Raw genomic sequence first — 3,186 nt, 5'->3', positions numbered from 1 at the left:
ATCACCAGGAAGCTGAGGTGTCAGTGGTTTGGGGGTTTTTGGTTTCTTTTTTCTTTTAGGCTGTTGTACTTACACTGTACTGCTTATTGCCAGTGGACTCGTTACTGTGGCGAATGGTGAGGATCAGCGGTTGGGGTGGGACTACAGCTTTGCCTCAGAACCTGACTGGAATGCAGCTGTATCACCACAGAAGTAGAAAGTTGAACCTCTATCCCGATTCCTTGCTTGTTTGGCAGCCCAGAAAGCCAACGGTATCCTGGGCTGGATCAGGAGAAGTGTGGCCAGCAGGGCGAGGGAGGGGATTCTGCCCCTCTGCTCTGCTCTGGTGAGACCCCACCTGGCGTGCTGCGTCCAGCTGTGGAGCCCTCAACATCAGAAGGATATAGACCGGTTGGAGCGAGTCCAGAGGAGGCCACGGAGATGCTCCGAGGGCTGGAGCCCCTCTGCCCTGGGGACAGGCTGGGAGAGTTGGGGTGTTCAGCCTGGAGAAGGGAAGGCTCCGGGGAGACCTTATAGCACCTTCCAGGACCTGAAGGGGCTACAAGGAAGCTGGGGGGGACTTTTTACAAGGGCCTGTAGTGACAGGACAAGGGGGAACGGGGTTAAATTGAAAGTGGGGAGGGTTAGCTTGGATATCAGGAAGAAGTTCTTCCCGCAGAGGGTGGGGAGGCACTGGGACAGGTTGCCCAGAGGAGCTGTGGATGCCCCATCCCTGGAAGTGTCCAAGGCCAGGCTGGATGAGGCTTGGAGCAACCTGGACTAGTGGAAGGTGTCCCTGCCCATGGCAGGGGAGTTGGAACTGGATGGGGTTTAAGGTCCCTTCCCACCCAAACCATTGATTCCATGTTTCTGTGATATATGTGCCACAGGACAAATAATTTCCTCACTGGTATAACCTGAGTTAGGCTGGCATGCACTGGAGAAGAAAGCTGAGACAAGGTAGAACCTGATTTTTTTCCCTTGCTCCTTCTCAGTGGAGGTTCCTTTCCACTTTGTGACTTGTGATTCAGAGGCTGACGCAAACAAATGCAGCTGTAAAATCATAATGACAGTTAGACTTGTAACCAATATCCGCATGTGATGGAAGGAAGAGAAGGAGCTAGATGCATAGAAAAGTTATGTTAAGAAAAGACCAGCAACGGTTTTGATGCAATTCCCACGTAGAGACTGAATTTCTGTGGCATACTGCTGTAGCAGACTACAGTCTGGGGCAGTATAAGGGATTTATTCAATTACACTTATATGGGAATTTGTTATTTTTTCAGGGCACTATTGAACTGTTCACCAAGAAATAGTTTAATTCAAGAAGTTAGAAAAGGGTTTAGACTCACAATTAATTGTAGGAAATAACAGTAGTAGTATAAATGCACGATTTGGATATTACACTAAAATGTTAGCATTTAATGGTTACCTCCATTAACACTGAAATATTAGGTAATTCAGGATGGGAATGAAGGATTATTAAGCTTCTTCCCCAAAACCTATGTTGCTGGCTTTCAAACACAGCGTTTGCTATATTTATTTGTCCTGGGTTTGTCTGTTAGACATCCTGTTTGCAACCATAAATATTGCCGATATAATAATAATAATAATACATTCTGAATTACTGTTCTGCACCAGCTGTTGGACTCCATGCCAAAATCTGTAGTTTGGAGCTGCACAATACTTAGATTTCACAGCTGTACAGTGGGAGGGGAAAAAAGTGTCTTGTTACACCAGGAGTGCAATTTTTAAATTAAGTTATTTTGACAAGATGGATTTAGGTGCATTTAGACAAAAAGTAAAAATTCTGCTACTTACTTTTAGTAAGATCTTTACCTCGATCACAGGAGAAAATATTTTGGTACTGACAGCTGCTGTGGGAGACACCGATATGGGTTTTTTTGGAAAGAAGATTAGCTTCCCAAGGAGGAGAAAAGGTACACAACAGCATTTTCTCAGGTGAATCCACACTCTTTATGAAGCTGCTGGAAAAAAGCAAGACCTGCAGTAGTATTTTAAAAAAAGCCATGTTGGTATGACAAGGCTGGGTGGCCTTTTCAGATTTTAGTTATTAACATAAAAACAGTTTAAATAACTAAAATGACAGGAGAACTTTTTTTTTTTTTGGCAGTAATGTGTTACTTTTTGCAAGGGTTGTCCTGCCTTTTTCTCTCTTAGTGTATTTACCATTTTACATACACTGCTTTGTATAGGAAACTGCAATATGGTATGGAAAGCTACTTGTAAAAATCACTTATTTGGTTGGTCATCTAATTTAGAGCAGTATTAGGAAGCAGTTTGGGAAGGCAGACTTTTCAGCACTAATAGAAGGGAAGGTTTTCCCTCAGCTGGAGAGGATTTGATTAGAGATAATTAAGCAAACTGCACATCCACAGATTCATGGGCCCTGATGGGATGCACCCACGAGTGCTGAGGCAGGTGGCTGGAGTCACTGCTAGGCCACTGTCCCTCATCTTTGACAAGTCCTGGAGAACAAGAGAGGTGCCTGAGGACTGGAGGAAAGCCAGTGTTACTCCAGCCTTCAAAAAAGGCAAGAAGGAGGACCTGGGTAACTATAGGCCTGTCAGCCTCACCTCCATCCCTGGAAAGATGATGGAACAGCTGGTTCTTGGTGCCATCTCAAAGCATGTTGAGGAAAGGAAGCTTATCCCGAGTAGTCAGCATGGATGCTCCAAGGGGGAGTCATGCCTGGCCCCTCGGATAGCTTTTTATGATGGCATCACCAGATGGATAGACGAGGGGAAGGCAGTGTCTGTAGCCTACACAGCCTCACCTCCATCCCTGGAAAGATGATGGAACAGCTGGTTCTTGGTGCCATCTCAAAGCATGTTGAGGAAAGGAAGCTTATCCCGAGTAGTCAGCATGGATGCTCCAAGGGGGAGTCATGCCTGGCCCCTCGGATAGCTTTTTATGATGGCATCACCAGATGGATAGACGAGGGGAAGGCAGTGTCTGTAGCCTACATCGACTTCAGCAAAGCTTTGGACATGGTCTCCCGTGGCATCCCCACAGCCAAGCTTAGGAAGTACGGACCGGACCACTGGGTGGTGAGGTGGGTTGGGAACTGGCTGAAGGGAAGAGCTCAGAGTTGTGGCCAACGGCGCAGTCTAGTTGGAGGCCTGTGGTGAGTGGTGTCCCCCAGGGGTCAGTGCTGGGTCCAGCCCTATTCAGTAGATTCATCAG

At 46.6% G+C, this 3,186-nt stretch overlaps 1 protein-coding gene across 1 annotated transcript in view; it reads left to right on the top strand.

The window, feature by feature from the left end:
* Positions 1-251, top strand: part of LOC104512629 (H(+)/Cl(-) exchange transporter 3-like) — a gene marked incomplete at its 3' end in the record, with an annotated part of 24,500 nt that extends 24,249 nt beyond the window's left edge. The window contains exon 9 of the mRNA XM_010155682.1: positions 60-251. Within this exon, the coding sequence (XP_010153984.1) occupies positions 60-251 (192 nt within the window). The remainder of the gene's footprint in view (positions 1-59) is intronic.
* Positions 252-3,186: the final 2,935 nt, after the last annotated feature.

This window comes from Eurypyga helias, unplaced genomic scaffold (assembly GCF_000690775.1).
Source record: "Eurypyga helias isolate BGI_N326 unplaced genomic scaffold, ASM69077v1 scaffold10667, whole genome shotgun sequence".
Taxonomy (NCBI): domain Eukaryota; kingdom Metazoa; phylum Chordata; class Aves; order Eurypygiformes; family Eurypygidae; genus Eurypyga; species Eurypyga helias.
Note: the sequence above shows the minus strand (reverse complement) of the source record. Positions and strands in the feature narration are given on the sequence as shown.